The sequence below is a fragment of the Hetaerina americana genome, unplaced genomic scaffold, assembly GCF_022747635.1.
Source record: "Hetaerina americana unplaced genomic scaffold, ioHetAmer1.1.p SCAF_225, whole genome shotgun sequence".
In the NCBI taxonomy this organism is placed as follows: domain Eukaryota; kingdom Metazoa; phylum Arthropoda; class Insecta; order Odonata; family Calopterygidae; genus Hetaerina; species Hetaerina americana.
The window spans coordinates 236,698-259,347 of NW_027286792.1; the positions used below are offsets into that span (position 1 = coordinate 236,698).

The window sequence follows — 22,650 nt, forward strand, 5'->3', positions numbered from 1 at the left end:
ACCCGTAACATAAAGAATCTTTCTTTTCTGTATAGATTGTTTTTGAAGTTGGCTCATGTATACCAGTATGTCTCAGGGCCCTTCGAAGCTTCCATCAAAGGGCACAAAACTGCACTCTTGGGACGTATGCACCTCTACCCTTGGTTTGGTATACGACTTAAGCTCAACGCGGATAGAAAACATTTCTGTTGCGACAGTTTGCCTGCAACAAAAATGACTGCGTATAATAATTCATCATTTTCATTTTAGATAAACCGTTTAATAGTAATTACCCTCGGCGTATTGCTCTACCATAGTTTTCTGCCGCTTAACTTGGCACCAGCCGATGCTTCTCCAAAGCGCAGCAAACTAACGTTTGTAAAAAATATAAAATTCGTAAGGATGGCGATTAAGTGCGAAGCCTATTTACGGGAAAGGAATATCAAGGTGATGGTTAAACTGTAATTGGTTGCACATTTTTCTTAGTTCTACTTAAGCGGTGTTGACACGATGTATCGTACGACTCCTAACCTCCTCACGTTGAAGGGAATTTTAGCTTACCGTATTCGTCTTCAGTACTAGTAGTACGAGATCAAACGAACGAGTTCAGCCCAAAAGAGAGGTACTCGAACCGCTTCGAGCCCCCCTGTTTCTCCGCGGGTCGATGAACCCGTTTTCTTTTGTTGGCCAAGGGGTCGACGCTCGTCTCCTCCCCTTGTCGCTTCTGCTGCTTCCTAGGTTCCCTCACCGTTCATGGTCACAAGAAGGCCCCTTACTTTCTGTCAACTCGATGAAGCCCGGAGTGGTGAGGGCGGTTCGCCGCCGGGAGAGACCGGTGGGCGTGAGGTGCCGAAGTAATGATTGAAAATCTATTTAAATGCTATCTCAGGAATTTGTATCTGGGTCTTCGGAGTTGGAAATTCATTGAAACAAGAGCCAAAAATTTACTTTGGAATTCTAATGACCATAATGAGTAAATTTGGTGGATATGAAAAAGCCATTAAATCCAGAAAACTTAACGAGTGTTTATAGAGGTTTCCGAGGCCTAACAATTATCTAGCTGTGACACAAGTTAATAATTATTAATAATAGGGAACTCTTCGTAGGTTATCTTCAATTTAGAAAATTTTAATATCCTGATAATACAAACCAAATCAATGTTATTCTTGAAAGTCAAGTGGTTGAAAACGTGTACGTTTATCAGTTTTTCAAGTCATGATATTCAACTATTTTAATATTGCCAATACTCATAATATATTTATAATGCATGGCCCTTGTAGCTTATAAAATCAAATATGAATCCTCTGCGGCATTCGTTCCTCCGTTTATTCGATTCACTTTTTTCACTTATGCAATAGAAAGAATTCATCTGAAATTGAAAAACTCTCTGTTTTCCCCAAATACTCTAAAACCAGGAGTATCTCGTGGAGTGTTCTGGATACCAATGTGTGCAGAGGAATCGGAAGTAGGTCAGGAGAGAGAAACTCAAATCTCCTTTGGGATTGGCGCAATCAGAAAAGGCTAATTTTAGGCTATGGTTAAGGAAATTGACTCTAACGCATTCTATCATTGCACGTGTCTTTCGTCCCTGTCACATTGATCTATATCTTCAGGCTAGATCGTTTGTCTTTCTCGTGACTGGCGATAGCTCTCAACTTGCGAGTCTCTTTCCCTTCCCTGATATTTTTCAGGAGAATCAAATTGTCATTACCTTACGATCCGCTCTTTCCTTGCCCCAAGTCGTCCATTTTAAGCGCCAACACACTCTGGTGCTCCATACTGAACGCATATAGTCCAAGTTGTTGCTTATCCCTAGCTTTCTTTAAATTTGCCTTTCATGCAATAAAGAAGGGCGAAATGTAACATTTTTTCATTGCATTTTTCCCAATATAGACGTCTCTTCATGAGCTGAGGAAAGATTATTATTCAATTTATACTTCATTTCAAGGGTCGAGGGTTATTATGTTTAATGCCAGGATATTGGATTGATACCTTAAAATACGCTTTGGGATATCTTGAATACCTCCATTCTCGGTCTAAATTGTTAGAAATATTGCCTATTTTTGACATTAGTGCATTATAGAATACGATTGGTCATTGATTAATCGACTAAACTAATTAAATTTGGGTTTTAATTAACCTGACCGCGTGCATTACTATGGTTGAAATGATATGCTTGGGGTACTTGACACATGTAGTACTTCCATGTCATGATTTCGCTGTTGCGTAAATAAACAATGACAAGAAAAAAAACACTTAAAATAATTTGCTGACATGCCTGCAAAATCTTGTGAAGGCTCTAAGAATATAAGAATTGAAACTGAGGAATTAGTACGAACATACTCGTATGTATCTGAGATTTGGAAAATATTTAATGAAAGAATGGATCATAAACTAATTGAACTTAAGAAACAAATATGGAGAAAGTTGCATAACCAATGACTAGAAGTGAGAGAACGAAAAGAAAATTTCAGTATAATCAGGACAACGCTGTTGGTTGTACTTAACCCATTTGTCCAAGTCAAACGACTAATACTTCAAGTGTAACTATAAACAATGCCCAAAAAACCTATTGTGATCTTGGAGAGGATGTGGAAGGTGTAGGACAAAACAAAACTCCAGTCTCGAAAACTCTTCCATAAAGTCTCCAGGGGAAGATGGCATGTGTAATGAATTTTCAACTTCCTTAGACGTCTTCCATTAATTAAGTAAATATTTTAGCTCTTAAATATCTTAGCTCTGTTGGCATTAATGAAATAACGAAATTGGAATGACCGCAGCAGCCTATCCTCCTGGTGGGCGTCGAGCAGCTCATTGAATTTGATGGTAATCCTTTCATTTTTAGACAGGTTTATGTTTATGCATTGAAGTAAATATAATTATGTTGTGACATTCTATCATTCCTCTCTCAGCACCTTCGGCCATATACTCGATCTCCCTTACAAATTCCCCACCCATCTATGGGACTCTCTTAATTTCTCAACGCCAAGGGGACTTCAACAAAAAATACTTCTTGGGAAACATTTTTTCCCCGTCTATTCCAACGAAAATGAACAAGAAAAGTTTTCTATCCAGCTACAACGATAATTTTAAAAGGTTTCACTCTTAGAATGCGCTAATGTGACACAACGAGGAACATTTGCGCCTAAATTGTTGATTTATTGTGACTTATTGTCGTGCATTGTCTTCCTAGTTTGTACTGACAGTTGTTTGGTTTCCTTAAATTGGAGCTGAGTTAGTCGTGCATATTTTAATTTCTTCCCTTCATTGAAAAGGTCACTGATCTCTTAGTCAACACTTTATTAAAGTCTATTTTGGATATAAATACACAATAAAGTATGTGAATTCGGACTTTTTTTTACTCTGAACGCCTGTAATAGCGCGTTTAAAATGAAGCTTGCGGTACTCATATCTGTTGACTTCTTTGTTTGGCAGTGAAATAAAGAAACAATGCCATGAGAAGGAAAAGACTTAAATGTTTTAAGGGTCAAAACAGATTAATATTATAAATAACTAGTGCGTTTAACCTAAATCTTTAGGTTCGGAAAATTTTCAGTAAAATAATGGAATGTTAATAATGGGTGAGCTCTGCCCTCACCTTTCAAACCGAGCTGCGAGTAATAATCGATATGATGATTTCCATGGTTTCAGGCTCTACTTTGTGAAAATTCACGATCACTCAATTGGTAAACTTCGTACTTTTTCGCAAAAACTTTGTTACACTACTACCGGTTTCGACGCATAGGCTACATTATCAGGTACCTGATGGCAGGCATCAGATACCTGATGATGTCGCCTTTGTGTCGAAACCGGTAGTAGTTTAATAAATTATTTTTGAAAAAATGCACTTAACTTATTCATTGATGAAGATGGTAATGACTTCAATGGTTATTCAAAGACAAATTTAGCATGGCAGATATCGATTCGAGATCGATATATTTCGGCCTGATGAGTCGCCTGAACCTAAATTTGCGCCGTCATTTTATGCCTGTGCGAGTGTATAATACGGGGGGAAGTGGCATAATGGCCTTGATTATGCCCGAATGCGAGACAAGGGCATTTTATACGATAGGGTTTGAAGAGATTTCTTTGAACCAATATCGTCTTCTCTCACCCCGCCTCCACTTTCCTCTCCAAGCTTCCCCTCGTCTTTTCGCTTGGAAGTCATTTACGCTGGTGCGATGTGACTGCAACAAATCGTAATTTTTGTGTGCATTGTGCGAATAAGGCATATGCCTAGCTTATTTCGCCATTTCGAAGACCTCCGAGAAGTTTATGGCCACGTATTTACACCGCATTTATGCTATTAAGGCATCGCAAGGTCGCATTGTTTTTTATTCCTACTATCGAAGAGAATGCGCGGCAATAGTTATGTAACTTTTCATCCCAGATAAAATAGAAAAGGTTACTTTTGTTCCTCGAAAATATTCAGTGTCATGTATGGAGTGAACTTCTTGTCTAGCCTACAGTATTTCCTTCTTCACAATCCAAACTCTGCCCTCATCGGAGCCGACAATGAATTTTTACGTGTTGTGTTACCTAATGAATGAATGCCTGTGAAAGACACCATTCAAGCTAGATGACTTAAAATTGAAACACGCATTTTAGGACCAACTAACATTCCGCTTGTCTTTCAATGAATTTACGACACTTCTGCTGAAAGGAAGTTTGACCTTGGGTTGATTGATAAGGAATCCAGTATTCACCATCTCTGACAAAAAAGATTTCAATTTATTCATTTCATCAACCTTCCCGCTACTGAGCACCTCAGAGCTCTTCATTTCCCGTAGAATTTCATGTACTATATTGTTTATTGGGTAAAATGGTCTTACCTTGAATTACATGCAATAACTACTTTGTTATCACATGGTGTCACCATATTGCAAATATGTGCATTTATTGTACTCGCTGTTAACAAAGAAAAACGTTTGAAGTTTAATTATGTATATACTCAATGATGATACTCAATATACTCAATGATAAAGAAAGGGTGGTGGGTTAACTGGTGGTGATACCAGGGGATTTGCAGACTCAAGAGCCGTACAAAGCTGGGACAAATTCTTGGTACCGACATCAAATTATCAGGTAAGTCATCCGAGAAATTTCGATCGGAGAAACAAAAGAAAATGTGGGTCAATTTTAAGGATGAAGCCTCTCCTAAAATTATATCCATGTAGGCTTCTTTGAGGAAAAAATTACATTACCTTATTGTTGACTGAGGTGGGAGACAAATATCAATGTTGTGAAACTCTCAGCCGACAAAAATCAAAACTATTTTCGAGAATTATTACAATAATCTAAAATATGCTCAAAATAAAATCGCACATTTTAATATAATCCGTTTCTTATACTTTATGGTGATCCTTCCAATTTTGAAGGAAAGTCGTTGAAGTAAATATGTTGTAACTTTTTCTTGGAAACAGAGGATTTAATTTTAAAACTTTCACATGTTTTGAAAGCTGGCACAAGTAGTCATTAACTAAATAGCGATGGACTTATCAAATATTGTCTTGTTATCGCTGTCAACGTATGTAATCTAGAATGCACATTACATGACTAATAAAACATGATGCTGAGTTTGATCAGGAAATACTACTTCTTGCTGGACAGCCCGAAGAAGCTCTTGAGGTCAGGGACAAGGAAATTTCGTGAGCACCATAAAGGAGAGTTTTCGAGGATGGCAGCAAATGAAGACTTAACACCAGAGGCTCCCTTTCGAGCTCGCGGAAAAGTCTGATATTTCGAGCTGGACAAGTGGAATTTATTAAATTTGGAGGATGGCCAGTTAATTGATGTGAATGGTGGTTATGACACATTTTAAGTCATCAATTAGTTATGATTGAATAATAAAATAAAATACATTTGCCTTGATTTGTTTTTATTTATGGGAAGCTTCCCAGGTTCGGTTGCTGGACTAATAAATGGGGAAGGTAGATGTGAACCTGAAACAGTCGTCAATTGAGTGAAAGCATGATGAGATCTGGGGAACAATTTTCGCAAAACGGAGGAAAAAATAATGCTATATAAGGAATCAGCTGTCACATATTTTCAATATGGTTACATATTTCCAGTGAACGAGTGTAAATTGTTAATTTGTAAGTTTAGTTATTCGTAAAATTCTTTCTCTCGTTCTAAAACACCTAAGGACAGCTTAAATTATTCGCGCAAGAATCAAAGTTAGCAGGCAAATTATGAGAGCTGTCGAATAAAAAAGTGATCTTAGAAATTTTATTCGCATAATTTATAATGCAAATGTTTAAATTAGTATTATTAGCTTTGTGTTTAATTATGTTGGCAGAAAACGTTGCAAGTTGGATCATTTTGAGTTCGCCTATGCATACTTTGGATTATGAAATCTTTCCACGAAGGTGTTGATTAACAATGTGGAACAGGAAAAAGTAATGTGGCTAGATATGGACCGGGATCACCGGAGTTATTGTGTCGGGGGTCGATGATGTCGGAGGGAATGCTTTCATGTCGGATGCCTCGTTGTTCATATGGATTCTTACTACACGCGATCACTGGAGTGACATCCACGCAACCTGCGATATCTTCTCCCGCCATCTATCTCGCCGTGGTCAGTCCCTTGTCCATGGCAGCTCCATAATGTCAGACTCGGAGCGACGTCCTACTACGAAATTCCCTCTCGTTGCAGCATTTGCCAGCACACTTCCATGATCCACATGACACCACAGAATCGTATTCACCGCTTATGGCAAAGCGTCTGACTCAACCGCGTGCGTCAACCATACGCGTACAGCGTTTAAATTAAATTCCAGCTTCCAGGCGAGTCGTTTTTTTGGGTCAGTCGTTTAAGGTCTATCTTCTTTTAACTTTTAAGTCTTGAAAGCCTCCTAAACCGTGGTTTTCTTTTTCTGCTACCCTGCCTGGATCACAATATTTTTAGGACTGAACCTTCGTAGAAGAGACAAGGCGTTTGTGATTCCATTAATATTTGCGTAATTCCCAAAGGGATAAAAAATGAAAAAAAACAGCTTTATTACTCATTGGAAATACCGACATACTGTACTCTTGAAGAAACATTTCGATGACTTCAGTCCACGGGCAGAACAAAGCCCGAGGGAAAATAAACGGATTCTTTCCAAATCGCTCAAAACCAATTATTTCCTTTGATTTTTGAAATTTAGGCCTAGGTAGGCTAATCAATACTGTTTATGGGCATTTGCCTATATTGGGTTGCTACACATTGTTTCGACGCATAGGACTGCCTTTAATGAATGTAGTGCTCGGTACAATATTGCCTACCGTGCCTCGTTATTTTCAAACTTATCTTTCCATCCCTTGTTTCTCTGTGGGGGAGGGGGGGCGCCTCACGCCGTCCACAGTCTACAGCGGTGTGTCACATTCCCTACCTGTGACTTAGAGGCGGAGACTAATATTTGCAGGTCCATGAAATAGTAGAATTTCCCCTTGTTAGTTTTAAATTCTGCATAATCTGTCTTGTCATGGTGGAGGTCTGTCGTATAAGTGGCTGTGGTTCATTTTAATCCTTTTTTCGCATAACAAATAACTGAATTATTTTGTGATTTAACCCTTATTTTGAATTAAGTCTTCCTCCTGCATGTATACAAATTTGCACGTCATTTGATAGTTTTTAATGAATATTTTTCCCCTTTCCCTTCCTCCCCCATATCCTCCCTTACTAACCCCTTTCCACCCTTCGCACATGGTGTTTGCACCCCCTGCCACGCACCTTTTTGGTGGATTGCGGGACATTTACAGATATGTCGATATCGATAATGATGTCAACGTATCATTGGGAAAGAATTGGCTTCGTGACTTAAGCCGATAATCGGTTTCATTTTGGTACCCACATTGGCCCTTAAAATCAAATTCAGCTGTTTTACATTGTTAATCAGAAAAAAATTTAATATTGCCATTTAAAATTCTTGAAACGGGTAGAATGTCGTCGCCCCATGCAAGTTCGTTATGAAACAATGACGTCCGTGGACCCAAGCTAAGCTGCGATAACGACGCTGGTCTAAAGTACCCAAAAAAGTAACTGCAGATGACGTCAGAAAACAGGAAAAGTAAAAATATTCAACATTTCGGATATCTGTGTAAACTCTGCCCGGTTTATCGGGCGGGTAACGCGCTCGACATGACCATGGGTTTGCGTTTCGCCTTGGGCATGGTGCTATGAACTCAAGTGTTTCGGCTCTTGGAACATTTAATGGCAACCAAAATTGGCTAATCAGATCCCAAGTTCGCATGGGCTTCCAGAAAAGTCCGGGGAGAAAAAGTTAAATTGTTTTAATGTCAAGTAATTGTTTAAACGATTCATATATGAACTTATTGCAGCATGCAAGCCGGATACGCCTCAGAATGTGGATCTGAATAGATCCTGAGCATCTTTAAGGAAATGCACGCAGAGGCGAAACGCGTCGAGGCGGAGTTGGAGGTCCCAATAAATTTTAGTATTTGCAGCATTGTGCCGCGCCTTGATCGCGGCATGCTCGTCTGGAGCCGAATAGAAAGGCTAAATCAAAGATGGTTGGAGTTAAGTCGGGAAATTAGAGCGAACTTTCATCATCTAAGGCTTGTCCTCTCATTCCTCTCATCGTTCCCCTTTATAGCTCCTTGGTCCATTATGCTGCCAAGGCAACGCAGTTGGTAGCTCGTAGGATAAACGAACACGTTTCTTGGGTTTAACATAGTTGTTACGAACGAGCGCCGGTCATTCTGGAGAATAGGAAGATCTAGAACATTTTGTCACTTCAGATCAGGCTATGACTCTCAGATCCCAAAAATAATAAATAAACAATTGCGTTATAACCACAGGTAACCCACGTAGAGGCAATACAATTGGTGCCTCGAAAAAGTGTGTCATGTGAGTGAATATAAAACTAGTGCCAATGTTAACAATGAATTTTCGCGATACAGTTTGGTGAGCATCCAGAAAACCCTCAAACGAAAGGTTAGAGACCAAATAAAAATTCTAAAATCAAATGGTCATAGCATTAGAAGCAAAAGATCGGATATTGAACCTGTTTTGTTTGTACAAAGTTGGGCATTGTTGAAACGGAGAGTTGGCTCACCGAAGATATAGTAAACAGTGAGGTTTTTCCAAACGGTATAACGATTTACAGAAAGGAAAGGCCTAATAGACTGGAAGAGGGAGTATGTATTGCTTTGAATTCACACCTCGATAGCCAACGTTATGAATATTTGGTGCTACACATAGGGGTACAATAATCGAAGCCTATTCGTGTGCTCATTTTACAGACCCCAAATTCCGATACAGATGTTTTACATAAGCTCGGCAACCAAATATCTACCTTCAGCAGCAAACATAGCAACATTATAATTATAATCGCTGGCGTTATTAATCTAGCGTCAATTGATTGGGACTTTTACTGCGTATAAAAATCTGCCAAAAAAAGATATTCATGCCTAGAACTCATACATATATTCATGAAACACTCTTCAGAACAAATTTTTAAATCACTAGCACGAGGCCATAGCATACCTGATATCTTCGCGACCTCTACGCCCGAAATCATTACCAACATTAAAATAATGGACGAAATCACTGACCATAAATCCTTTCTTTTAGAATTAAAATATAAGTTAGTGAAAATAAACAAAAAGAAAAGCGTGAAATATATTTATTAAAAAAGGCAAATGTTAGCAGGGTACGAGCATACGTAAAAAAGAATTACCAGAGTTCAAGACAAAAACCCTGACAACCGAATCCGAGAGCACTTGGAAATATTTCTTAAATATTATCGCGAAGGAATGAAGACGTACAATACATCCAAACCTAAATGTGTCAGTAAGGAACATACTCTATATGGTACAACGGATAGGCATTAAGTCGACTAAGGAAGACGAAGTCAGATGGGCATTAAGAAGCGAAGAAAGTTACAATCAGGTTTAAAAAAGTTTAAAAAGTGGTGGCGTAGTTTATATGAATACATCCTAACACAAACTGAAAGAATTTAATGGCAAAACAAAAAATATCATGCTAAAATACTCCTTCAAGTATTAAATGCTATGCGAATATCTTGAGGAGAATCCAAAGTCATTCTGGTCAAACGCTAGAGGAATACAGGGTATACATCGAACTGTACATTATCGAAGACGGAAAACGGTGAACCTATGGTAGACAGCGTGAAAAAAGCAAATATTTATACAAGATTATCCAGAGCGTCTACAATAAAGATAAAAACCCACCAAACGAAACTGCACACCCACCTGGGGAACACATGAGCGACATGACACTTACCGAGAAAGGAATAAAACATCAGCTCCGTAGCATCAAAGCCAGGAATGCACCATGTCCGGAAGACATACCTGCTAGAATAATGAAGGAATTATCTAAAGATGTTTCCCCGTTTTTAGAAAGTGTTTTTCTATAATCGATAGAAGAAGGCTCAATACCTCGCGACTGCAAGCTAACCAATTCCCATCGATAAAGGCGGCGATAGGGATAAACCAACCAATTACCGACCCATTTCCTTAGCATTGATCTCTTGTAAAATATTAGAACACATTATTGTCAACGACATTATGAGATTTCTTGATAGTAGGAAAATACTAAGCCAAAACCGGTACGGATTTAGGATGAGCAGATCTTGCGAAGCACAATTAGGTCTTTTGATACACGATATACTTAGATCGGGAGAAAACAACCCACAAATCGATGCAGTAGTCCTAGATTTCAAAAAAGCCTTGGATTAACGCACGCAGTCCCACACAATCAATTATTACACCAATTTAAATGCTATGGTATCAATGAGAAAATTGTTAATTGGATTATAGACTTCTTGTCAAATCGCAAACAAATAGTAGTCATCGATGGGTTGTAGTCAACGGATAGAGATGTAACTTCGGGCGTCCCCCAGGGAAGTGTAATAGGGTCTCTTCTATTCATAACGTACATTAATGACCTAAGCGCACACGTTTTGGTTCTACGTTTCTCTCGCGTTGCAGTGGTCATCTTGAAGATCGAAGTGGACGCCCACTTCATCATCGTAGCTTAAAAAAAGCTTCGTTTTTTCGGCGTCCTCCTCATTGGAGGAATTATTGAATTCATTTTCTCAGTTTCAAGATACTCGCTGTTGTTCTTTGAATTCCCCAGCTTTCTCACTTCATTAACGTACGTCTTGGGCCCTCAAATCGAGTGTAAGCAATTTTTGTAAGGATAACACTATTATTCTCTAGAACTTTAGTGGATGTATGTAGTTCCATAGCAATGCATTAGCGATTGGGTAAGAGTTAGGACCATACTAGCTTACCATTGCCATCCATCATCCATTACGGTGTGTTTAATTCACACGTGGTGGTGGGGAAAGGACTTTTCCTTTCCTTTTCCCGTATGAGGTTTCCCAGGAAGATCTGTTACTCAGAAATTCACGCTGCTTGGTTAAGTATGGTGCATACATAGGCATCACTATGATTTGAATCCCGAATGAGTGAATTCAGTAACCGGTAGAATAATAAGTATCTTGATAATTTTAGTTTTCAGAAGGGAAAACGGAATTCAACTCAACTCTTGTGGTGTGTTATTTTTGGCCCGTTTTAGCAACTGGATTTCAGTACTGCTTCAGATAAGTATACTGGCCTTAAAAGTTCACCTGCATACCGGTTTCTACTCATCATTCGAGAGCTGGTCAATGACTGAACCGGAAATGCGAGGCGGAAATGTGATAAGCGGTGTTTGCAGTGGAAGTGAAGGTTGGTCGACATCGACATAAATACCACACGATCCACCAAAAAGGTGTGTGGCAAGGGGTGCAAGCACCGGGTTGGAAGATTGAGTGATAAGAGAGGATATGGGAGAGGAGGGAAAAGGGAAAAATATTCGTTAAAAACCATCAAATAACGTGCGAATTTTTATACCTTCTTAAGGAGGACTTAATTCAATGAGGCATTTTTAAGTCAGTTCCCATGCAGTACATGCATATTCTCAATGAGGCCTTACAAGAGCTTGGTAACAACGCTCCTTGACCTTGTAGTCACTCCTGCCAACAATATGTCCAATAAATCCCATTTTTTTATTTGCTTACCCGCGGATTTCACTCATGTTGATTCCCCAAAGTAAAAGAGTTCTTCAAAGACTTCCCCTACGATGTATGTATGTGTGCATCCAACACAGCTGAGAAATTATACCATCTGTATATTAAAGATAATTGTTTGTGAAGAAGGTTCGTACTGTTGATGCCGTAACCCGCTCATTTGGTTGATTTATCAATGAGAGGTAGTTTGTAGTATTTGTACTATCGGGTTTCGCTATCGCCGGTAAATTTTACGCGACGTAAATAGTATGGGAAGTCCAAATGACGGCTCGCGGCGGTGGCTAAATCACGTTGTTTCGACGTACAATGTCGGCATCACGTTGGGTTTAATTATAGTGATTTATTGAGATGAAGTTGCTAAATTATCTCTTTTGAAATACATAGAATATCAGTTAATAAGGATAAGTTCGTTATGACTTTTGAGTCATCATATTGTTGTCAGTTAAGCAATTTACCGTACTATTAACCGGAAGAGAATGAATTGCAACTGTCACTACGGTAGTTTACTTTTGTTGGAGCCGATCTTCCTTATTGACTCTCTTCAGCTCAAACAAAAGTTTACAAATTGTTTCCGAAGCTCTTTTGCGTAACTTTTCGCCCAACATTCTTAGTAAAATAGCGAATCAATCGGTGTCATATTCTTCATATCGAGACCTTTGGCTCAAGTGGGAGATCAGTTTTCTCGGAGAATACAACAATGGGCAATATTTCACTCCATACCCAACGAATGAAAAGTTCCTATATCCACTTGAAATGCGCTTGAAGTTTTCAACTGTATAATTGTTCGCGGGAACTACGTTAGATAGATTACTGTACTCATTTTCAAGCTGTTTGTGGTATACAAGGTCGCAGACTGGATCGGGATTAATTGTAATGAAATATTCAGATGGAGGACGGAGAGTGTGTGTCTAGTCACCGTTAAATTTCACCATATCAGTTCTGTCGCCGTAATATCTCTGCAAATCCGTTGGGGATTTTAGATGCTGAATTCTTATTTTACATCGCTTCATTTCTTGTATTATTTTCAGTTCTTCCTCGACTCGCGAGATAAGAAATTTTTCTTTTAAAGAATTTATTTGGATAATATTAAAAGTAAAATGCTTTTGTTGTATTTTTATGATGATATTTCTGTATAAAATAAAAATACACATGTTTGTATGGATATGTAGTTGCACTGTCTTCGCGCTAGAATCCTGATGGACGCGTTTAATGCAGAGTCACCTATTCCCTCTGGCTATCGTTCACGGGTCACGTGACGCGTGTGTTGTCATTTACAAGCCATTTCAACCTTTCTGACCCCCACCTCTCTTACGTGGAGGGACACTACTCGCACCCCGGCGTCCTGGGCCCCTTCGAGCATTTTACCCGGCTAAAGATAGTCGCCAGGAAGGTTGGTTACCATTTTGAGGAAAAAATCATCACGTGTGAGAAAATTGAAATCCTTTTAAAAAGAAAGGCTTTTTACCATGGTGAATGGTAAGCACTAGATTGCAGTCGGCTATTAATAATTGCTGCTCAACTTAATTACGGGTTTATATTCACCATTTTCCAAAAAAGTGGCACGCGGCTTAGAAAATTGATTTTCCCTCTTCCCCCTCCTGGTTAAATTTCCTGATTTTTGAGAAAACTATTGTGTACTCTTGGAAAGTTAGAAGAACGCTTCTTTTCATGTGGAAGAACAGCGTGGCACATATGCATATTTTATTGGATGATGGTTTTGTTGGAAGGCGACTTTAGAAGTTGATAACTTAAACTATTTATATTTGTCCAGATTTAATTATCATTCGGGCCATGGTAGTCCAGTGAGTAGAGCGCTGGACTGCTGACCGGAGGATCTTGATTCAATGTTGTTTGAAACATCAGGGCACCTTCAGCTTCACCCGACCAGGGTGATCTGGGAAACATTAGTCGGCCCAGGAAAAGAAACTGGCCGCCTCTAATACTTCGAGGCGTGAATGCCACACGCCCTAAAGGATTAAGTACAAGATGAATTCTGTCCTCGCCTATCAAACCAACCTTTGAGTTGATTGGATTGATACTGTTTTTTAATTATGAACGTCAATGGAGTATGAACATTATGGCGTTACCCCTTAGCATACACCGCGAGTGTAAGATGAGAGAGTTAAAAGAACGACTGAAATCAGGAGATTGCTCGCTTACGATCATGATGCTCACTCACTCGTATCAAGATACATCAATCCATTAACATCGAAATTTCCACATATACTGTTTAAAAGGTTACACACCCCTAGGTGGTACTCGCTCCTAATTTTTCAAGGGATAAAGAGTAGCCTGATGTGGATTGAATATCCGTGCGATGGTGTAAGTCAGCCTGGAATAGTTAAAACGTTTTTGAGCGAACGAATATTGATGGTTGGTATTTATTTTTTTCTTTGCATGTGCGGTATAAAGTCAGTTTTTGCCCTAATTGCTCTTTGCGTCGATTTTTGGTCCACAAGTCTCCCGAAAGCAGGAAAACCGGTGAGAATTTCGATTGTTTCAACTAATCATATACAGCTCCAAAATAAATGAACATTTTTTAGTGTAAGTCAGTCTCCAAAACTTAAGTGAAAATTACAAATTTTAATGAAATGTAGTAAATATTGTGGCATCAAATGATGTGCTTCACAATCGAAGAGTGGCGATTTTCCTCGCTAAGTGCGCAGAAGGTCAAACCGTCGAACCGTATCTCTTTAGTGTTGGTTTGTAAGACTCAAGTGGGTGCATCACGTAACGAAGTGGCTTCGTCCGCCCACTCAGTCAAGTAGTCATTATAGCCGTTTCAAATAATGTTCGGCCAGAGTAGGCGTTTATGATCGTTAAACAAGTGAGCTATTACGCTTCTAGTGCCAAGTTTCTATTTTAAGAATCTAAGTAAATAATTAAATGTTGGAAAGTAGCTGTTGACATCAGAAGCCAGTAATTAGCGTGGGTGCAGTTTGAGCATCGGAACAATATCGGGATGTAAGCCTCGGAGAAAAATATAATACTCTTGTGTTTCATTAACCATGAAAAATGCATCATGTTGATTGGAATGCTTTCCTTTGTCTCTGGCGGGGTATCAATGTTAGAATTTACGTTTTATTTGTTCTATTGACTGGAAGTGTTAATATTTGGACTCCTTATGTAAAGAAAACCACGACTCGAGTATTCAATGATTCAAAAGCCATACAAGCTCTTAACTGAATATATTTTACGAGTAATAAAATCTCACATAGCTTCATATTTTCCGAAGCAATTTATTTCATAATTGTTTGATGTATTGTAAGCAATAATAACTCGGGTAAAAAATATTTATTTGAATCGGCATCATTTATTTCCACTCAAATGGTTTTGGCGATTTGAAAAGTAGGTATGATTCCTGCATTCGTTTTCGGCCTTGAAAATAATACTATTTTTGAAGTTGATGTCGCATTTCGTAATTTTCCTCAAATTCTATTAATCTGGATTTTAAAGGTGGTCGTAATCGTTGGTTTTTCAACGGAAATGTTACACGCTCTATTGGAGGCATTAAACTCATCGGTATTTATGGTGGTCGCCTCGTGTTACCGATATCGGCAGCTCCGAGCGTTTCTCTCACATCCCCGTGCTTCATTCATCGGCGTTCGAAGACGAGCCTCAACGATTGCAATGGGAAGAAGGCGTGAGACCGGCTCATAATTCTACTGGTTGATGCTGTAAGAATTTCATCCAATTGCAAATTTCGTACTCCACTTATACATGTGATGGTTCCGGAATGCCGTCAGTGGGCCAGAGGCCTTGCGCAAACTAGTGAACGCTAATAGTATTACCTCGGGAGAATGGGGAATCCAACGGTCGCTATCCAGCTGATGGCACGGCATTAGGCCAAACTCGAATTCCTTCCCCCGCCCTTCCACCATCCACCTTCGTACACCTGTCTCCTGCGACTAACGACTTACCCAAGGCTTTCGGCTTTCTGTCTTGGGGTTTTCGGAATGAGATGTAAAGAATTGGAACCCAAGGCGCGATATATGCTATACCGCTCTTACCGTGGACTCTTTTCCCCTCAACTGTTAACCATCCACCAACGTGTTGTTCGTTTTCCTTGCGTGTGTCACATGTCGCATGAGGAATGGTGCCATTGTAAGCCTTTTATCATCTAGTGCTAGCAGCTGCTTTCGAAGCCCACCCAGATGATCATTTTGAAACCATTTAGCGTGTGGATATTGGAACGCTCCTCTCGGGCTGCTGTTTAACCAAAATATTGCATTATTAACATGGCTGTGAAGACAAGTCGATACTGCGCTTGCACCTAATCGATTTTTCAAACTGTTAAATTCGGTAGGTGGCCCGATGGCTATATTAGATTCTTGTTGAACGTAGGGTTATTGTGAATATTCGTCGAAAAGTTTAAGAATTGATTTTGTTTCGTAGAGAAAACCTTACTATTGTTCTCTCTCTGCATATTAGTCGTAATTTAGTTTCATTTTCCATCTCCTAGTCGGCGTATAGGGCTTGTACGCGTATATCGTGCTATAATCCAGCCTGCTTTCTGTGCCGATGAATGAGTCTTTTGTGTTCGACTTATCCTCACCCAAGTAGTTTTTATCAAAGAAATAATGTCGATAGGCTCACATTATATTGTACATAAGGCCAGTGAGTGTGGGCAACCAGTGCCCAGGCCCTTATTTGGACGCATTATCAAGAAGCAAGAGGTTAGGTTATATGATTATTTTTAATGAGATGCCCTTGTGTTCTGGGGTTATCATTAGAGTGCAAAGCTTAAGGCACTGGAAGGACCGCGCAAATATAACTTTAATAATTGATCACATTCGTTCTACTGTCTTTGATACCTATATTTTTAGACATACAGAACATACTTAGCAAACAAATTAAATGTGCTCGCCTAAAAATGAAAATGAACTAATTTAAGTTAGCAAAAATGGCCCGAAGTTGCGGCTGAATTTGTTAAATTAAACCTTAAGCGAAAGATCTCTTAAGCAAAGGATTCCGTTTCCCCAAGCTACATGTCAACTTGCACTTTCTTGTATTTCGTTCATTGACAGCTTTCTAATAACATTTATATTTATTCATCGATTTTTATGTTACAGTTTATGTAATTTTTAATATTTTGTTTCAATTGCCGTTATTTGAGGACTTTTAACTTGGCCCAACAGGATCATGTTTCCAGAATTAAAGGGAAATTAAAATACACGCTTTGTTATCGAGCTATACTATATTTAGGAGCTCAGCGCAAGTTTTGATCGCGTTACGCGGAATGGGCTTGGTTCATCGTGTTGGCATGTTGGCTTTATCTCCGTTGAATATAGCCCAACTACCGCTGCGACTCGGTCATTTACTGTTAATTTCAGACCAAATTTGCCATAGTAGCAAGTTGAGTTACTAATATACAAAAGTCATTACTGCTGGCCACTTCAAGGGAAACTAAAAAAAATACGTTCTTTCGTTAAGATGGGCGCGAAACCGTTCTGGTAGCGACTTATTCTTATTCTTCTGGTAGAAGTATTCTATCCCGCTTTATGCAAGAACTAAGTATATCGTAAACTTAAACGGGACTTTCCGAAGCGCGAACTTCCTGCTTTCATTACTATGATTGATCACAGAATTATATCTCCGCATTTGTATTTCTTAATCCCGGCGGTGTTGAATATTTTTCAGAGCTATCTCGATCCCTACTTGAGGTGCTTTGTGGAGGGCACTTTGAGTGAGTACGCCGTCCGTCGGATGGGACATTAAGCCGTGGACCCCTTAGCGCCTTTCGTAAAGAGTAGGCTAATACCGACGCCGGGTTTCTCTCCACCCTTCCTCCTTTGCTGTCCATCCCCTATGGCGCAAATGACCTCAGCTGTCGGTCGCCTCCCCTAAATACTACTACTACTTGTATTTCTTTTCAAATATATTTTCCAGGAACAGCCCAAATGCCTTAGTGTGCATTTTATTTTTTTTGTATTTCTATAGCTGGTATCGCTTTGTGTCGCCTATGTTGTAATTTACGTGTGCCAAGGCGGCCGGAGGGTACGAAGAAAAAAATTAATCAACGAATGTTAATGCTCCTTTTAACTGTTGAAATTAATGGAACAGGTTACTTATAGTCATGTTATAAAATTAAATTGCGAACAATTAATGTATATAAATATTTCTGTAATCCATTAATTTTTCATCTAATTGAAAGAGCTACAACGCACCGCTAATGGAAAGTGCTGCATAGTTTTCTTAAAGTAATGTTTTTTACTCTTTGTGAACTTACTTACTTGAACAATATTCTCCAGTCATTCTATTTGTACGACTGAAGGAAGACTTAGATGTTTCTTCGGAACGTAATATTTATAAAGCTGCGATAATTTCTGGTATTCTTTGCAAATATTTTTTAATCATACCACCACGATGAACGTGTTTGTGTCGTAGCAGTCGTTGTGCAATGACGGGCTTTCCGAGTTGAGTCGTGCTATCGCAAATCTGCTCTTGTCGCTGCATTTCAATGAACATTCACTAATACGCGTAGCCGTGCATGCGGTCTTCACTCAAACATTGGCAAAAAGAAGAGTGACTCGCCCTTGGAAGACTCATATTGGTTGGCCACACACTCGCTTGCTACACTTACCTGGCCTCGCCCTCCGTCCTTACGAAGGGATGGGCCACAATGTGGCAGAACTGGGGTTACTAAAAATAAATCGCCATTTCCCTGACTCGAAGGCGAGAGAGAGGCCGTGGAGGGGCAAATAGAGTAGGAGGATGTGATAGAATTAATGCTTAAGGTGATACCTGGGCATGTGAAGGCATATCCAATGGTTTTAATTGAGAGCTAATGAAACTGCAGTCCAGGAAAAGGAATGAGAGTGGTTTTCGCGTGGGTATGCGCTCCTATGATTGCATCGGCCTATTTTCGTTGGAAATGACGGACACGGACTGAGCACACCCCTCTGTAGAGCTGCGCCGAGAGGAGAGTCTTTCCTTCTGCTGCTCGCTTTCCGTCAGCGTGGTCTGGCATGTACTCCATAACATAAGAACTTGAAAATTGAAAGCAAGGGGAATATTGTATTTGTATTATACATTTGTGTGTGCGTGAATTTGTCAATTAAAGCAGCATAGTAACCGTACATTTTCACCTTGGTAGAGGAAACCAAATGACTTTTAGCGTATTTCTGGTATTGTTAAAAAACGCAAATGGCGGTTTGGGATTCTTCGTTATCCAAGTTAATCAATTACTCAGTGTAAGTGCAAGCGAACGCTTGGAGGTTTTGCGTTTCCGAACAGTTATATATTTTAATGCCTGGGCAAGTTGGCAAAGTAAGGTACACATTCTGAAAGTAGTCTTATGAACTCATAAGTCAAGAACATACGATATTCACGTATAGGTACTTCCAGCATACAAAAGGATGTTATGTTATCCGACGGATATTGCGGGACTAACAATCGTTTCTTGTCGTTTTCGGCTACTGAAGACATAAATTACAGGTGCACATGACCACTATTTGCCCTAACCTAAACTTGTTTGGAATTGTTCAGCGCCCGGGAAAACGTGATATTCTCTGCAAAACCTTAAAAACTCAGGAGGTTATGTGATAGTTAGGCAGTGGGCACAATCAGTATATGTGCATGTGTACTCTGTATAATATAATGTATGAAAAATGGGATGAGATATAAATAATATTGTGTGTATGTATTTCAAGACACTCAACTCTTACAGGAGTTCTAGAAATCCTTAGCAGTACAGAGGATAGATATACAGGTATTTTTGATTCACGGGTACGATGCCCCAGATGATATTGCGATGACCGGCATTCCAGTGCCTAAAGATAGTTTAAATCCCAGTATAGGGTTTATGTTAATGTAGGGAAAGGCAATAAAATTAGATAGTTTAAATCCAAATATAGGGTTTATTTTAATGTAGGGAAAGCCAATAAAATTATTTATTTAATTAAGAGTAGGCATTTACGAAGAGTATATTGGGGAAAATAAATTTTTTAAAACGGTTTCCCTTTTTAAAAAGGCAAAATATGTGCTGGGTTCCATGCAGCAGTCAAATTAGATAAAGTGTAGGCTCTTCTCTGTGAATTAAATGCGTTATAGCTAAAATTCAAAATCTTTCCCATGAGTATGTGAATAATTAATTTTCACTGTGTTATTAAAGGCACTAATTATGTCTATTTCCAGATATACGTGTATTATGAAGGCAAAACGCTTTGAAAAACGTTTGCCTTTTTGAATAAAAATTTACGCTTTGAATTCAATATTGAGGTCAGAATAAAATTAAAATATTATTGCTGTGTGATATTGATTAAATTGGAAGCAAATTGGCAAATAGTGTACTTGTATTGGCTCTTTCAATTCTTTGCAATGGTAAAGTTTCATCATTGATTTATTCTTTCATAAATATGAGAATACATTTTTGCTTTCACATCCAGTTCGTTTTTGAAGCCACACGGACCATTTGCCTTAAAAGATATATACATATATTAAAATTAGCCGGAAGTAGAAATAAAACGCTAAGAAGCTCTAAATATTTGCACGTATGACGCGCGTGTGGCAGTAGTAGACTTATTGCATGCTGGATCTGTTGTTGTTGAGTGTGGCTTTGAAATTAATTTCCAATCCTTGTAGTTAAAGTTGCATCAGATTTTTTGCGTTGATTGGTGATTTAAATGCTTCTCATTTAATTGGAAGTTGGATTTTTAAACTCATCTTGAAGTCTCCGAATCGGGGCTAAGGTTATAATATGAACCATAAATGTATCACGCGTCGCTTAGTCATTATTAATTGATGCAACGTATGAATGTTTACCTAAGTTTAAAACTCCCGCTAACACTGCTTTCGAAGACTAGGCAAATACCAGTATCTGAGAAGTGCTGTTAAGGACTATATTATAATGATTGAATGAAACTATCATTTTATTTTTCTGCAAATTTCAGTCCATAGTTAAGCAACCTCTGTTCATTCTTCTAAGGTTTCGTAATTACAATGTTTGAGTACCGATAAAATTTGACTTTTCGAAAATGTTTTTGAACGCGTTTAAAGAATTATTTATGGCAATGGAATTGGAAATTGAGGAATGAATTTTACTTTTTGACTGATAGAGGTTGTGTACTTCTTCTAATTGTACCTTTTTTCTTTTCATTAACAGATGGAATTTTCCTGATCGACTGCCAAAGAAAGATAGAAAATGTCTGGCAAAATCCTCATTAATTCAACAATGACGATTGACAAACATGGCTGACCGCTCAAATTTCTTCATCATGCATCTGTTTCACGAGATGAAGCAGAGATTTCCAGCCGTTCCTGACAGAGTAATCAGCGAGTGTATTAGACAGGTAAATGAAACTCGGTGATTGGATTGGTAATATTAAGAATTGACAATGCCGCAAACTCAGACGTGGTCCTCCTAATGTTTTCATTATTTATTGCTTGTGTGGTTTTTCTGTTTAATTTTGCTTGTCCCTGTTAAATACACGCGCGGGATGGGAGACGTACTGCATAACGGCAGAGCTGCTCTGGATATGGAGAAAAGTTGTAAACTAGAATACGTTATTCGTGGTAGGTGATGTTGCCGCAATATTCTCGAATGCTCTTGAATGAGCTCTTTCACACTGGCATCAAATATCAACCGTGAGGGATACAGATGAACTCGGCTCACCTGGATGTTCGCTTGACAGTAAATTTAAGTTATCCAATTCATTTTCCCCCTCCAGAATGCATGTTCCCAATAGAAACATATGTTCGATAGGATCCGAGTTACTTTACTATTTGAGAGGAAATTATAGGTAAGGTAGCTAGTTTTGTTTTTATTAAAAGTTTGGAATAGATTTGTTCGGATTTTGTACAATATTGCCAATAAGTTACTATGAAGGGCATTAGTTCACCGAGTTACATCCAATAGATAAATCTCTGTTCAAATCGGGGCCCCGTAATGTCTTGGTTGGCGGCGTGTTCATCCCGACCAAGGGTCTCTATTCATTCTAACTGTAGACCATCCCTACAGAAGTGAGTGGGATTTTCTCGTTTGGTCGGTGTTCTGTTTCTGAATATTTTTGATGAAGCGTGCATATCTGTTTGTAAATTTCCCGGGCAGTGAAATTTTTCTAATTTTTCAAAGGCAGAACACGAAATATTGGTTTACGCATTATGTAAAATCCAACTTTCTATGCTCCTATTACGTGTAGCTGTGGCTTATATATAATTTTTGACAAGTGTTATTAGGAAAGCTGTGCTTTTAGAACCTGTCTGACACCCAGTGTGCCTTCTTTTTCTCAAGCCTCTCTATTTTTTATTTAGTAAATATTTTACAGGGATCATTCTCACAGATCGTCTTCATACAAGCTCTTTCCCGATTCGCTGTTCATTTATTCCAACGCCATTTTTTATGTTTCAAGTTGTCCAATATTATCCGAAATAGTGTTGTGTAATACTATAACAGTCCCAGATTTGTTAGCGATTATTTAGTCTCTTGTATGGTTAATTCGAGTGCATTAATTCTTCGTTCCACGCAGTAATGCCTTTTTATTGAGTCATGGCATATTTTGGTGAAATGTCACCGTCCTCCCGCCCGAATTGCCCACCTGTTGGCCTTCCCTTAACTTATGCACATGCAGCCATTTTCTGTGCGTTTACATGAACTCTTCCATTTTTTCATTTCCAATTATACCCTAATGTT

The 22,650-nt window shown here is 38.8% G+C and overlaps 1 protein-coding gene across 3 annotated transcripts in view; it reads left to right on the forward strand.

The window, feature by feature from the left end:
• The window catches only part of LOC139689366 (TGF-beta-activated kinase 1 and MAP3K7-binding protein 3-like), a 132,426-nt gene that overhangs the window by 32,738 nt on the left and 77,038 nt on the right, over window positions 1-22,650 (forward strand). For all 3 annotated transcript variants that reach the window (XM_071586447.1, XM_071586445.1, XM_071586448.1), the window contains one exon: window positions 21,124-21,310. In XM_071586447.1, the coding sequence (XP_071442548.1) occupies window positions 21,209-21,310 (102 nt within the window). In that variant the 5' untranslated portion in view covers window positions 21,124-21,208. The remainder of the gene's footprint in view (window positions 1-21,123; window positions 21,311-22,650) is intronic.